Source organism: Egretta garzetta, unplaced genomic scaffold, assembly GCF_000687185.1.
Source record: "Egretta garzetta isolate BGI_Z169 unplaced genomic scaffold, ASM68718v1 scaffold1461, whole genome shotgun sequence".
NCBI classification, from domain to species: domain Eukaryota; kingdom Metazoa; phylum Chordata; class Aves; order Pelecaniformes; family Ardeidae; genus Egretta; species Egretta garzetta.
This window is the reverse complement of record NW_009258521.1, coordinates 3,809-4,600: the sequence shown is the minus strand read 5'-3', so window position 1 is coordinate 4,600 and position 792 is coordinate 3,809. Positions and strand designations below refer to the sequence as shown.

The window sequence follows — 792 nt, the reverse complement described above, 5'->3', positions numbered from 1 at the left end:
GCCATGCCCACCCTGCCTGCCTCGGCAGAACCTGCTGCGGGTGGGCAGTGCCCTGCTGGACGCCAGCAACAAGCGGCACTGGGAGCTGATCCAGCAGACGGAGGGGGGCACGGCCTGGCTGCTGAAGCACTTCGAGGACTACGCCAGTGCCCTGGCGCAGAACATGCCCCAGACCTACCTCAGCCCCTTCACCATCGTCACCCCCAACATCGGTGAGCGGGGACGGGGACACGTGTGTGTCTGGGGGGTGGAGGGTGCTGGGAACATGGGCATGGGTGAGCCTGGGGACACGCGTGTGGCCACGGGACGTGTGTGTGATTGGGACATGTGTGTCCCCAAGGACATGGGTGTGCCTGGGGGACAGGTGTGTGCCCAGGGTGTCACCAAGAACGTGTGTGAGCCTGGGGACAGACGTGTGACCAGGGGACATGTGTGTGATGGGGACATGTGTGTCCCCAAGGACATGGGTGTGCCTGGGGACATGGGCATGGGTGTGCCTGGGGACACGCGTGTGACCAGGGGATGTGTGTGTGATGGGGACATGTGTGTCCCCAAGGACATGGGTGTGCCTGGGGACAGGCATGTGCCCAGGGACATACATGTCACCAAGAACATGTGTGAGCCTGGGGACATGTGTGTGACCAGCGGACGTGTGTGTGCTGGGGACATGGGCTTGGATGTGGGTGAGGGACATGCGTGTGCCCCTGGGGACATGGGCGCATGTGTGACCAGGGCTGTGGGTCCCTGCATGCTGGGGGTTGGGGACACATGCGTGTCTGTCACACATACGTG

General features: G+C 63.5%; 1 protein-coding gene across 1 annotated transcript in view; it reads left to right on the top strand.

Annotated features, from left to right (window-relative positions):
- The window catches only part of LOC104132692 (cadherin EGF LAG seven-pass G-type receptor 2-like), a gene marked incomplete at its 3' end in the record, with an annotated part of 21,538 nt that extends 21,326 nt beyond the window's left edge, over positions 1-212 (top strand). Inside the window, 1 exon segment of the mRNA XM_035901690.1 lies at positions 29-212. Coding sequence (XP_035757583.1) covers positions 29-212 — 184 coding nt within the window.
- Between the last annotated feature and the right edge of the window lie 580 nt (positions 213-792).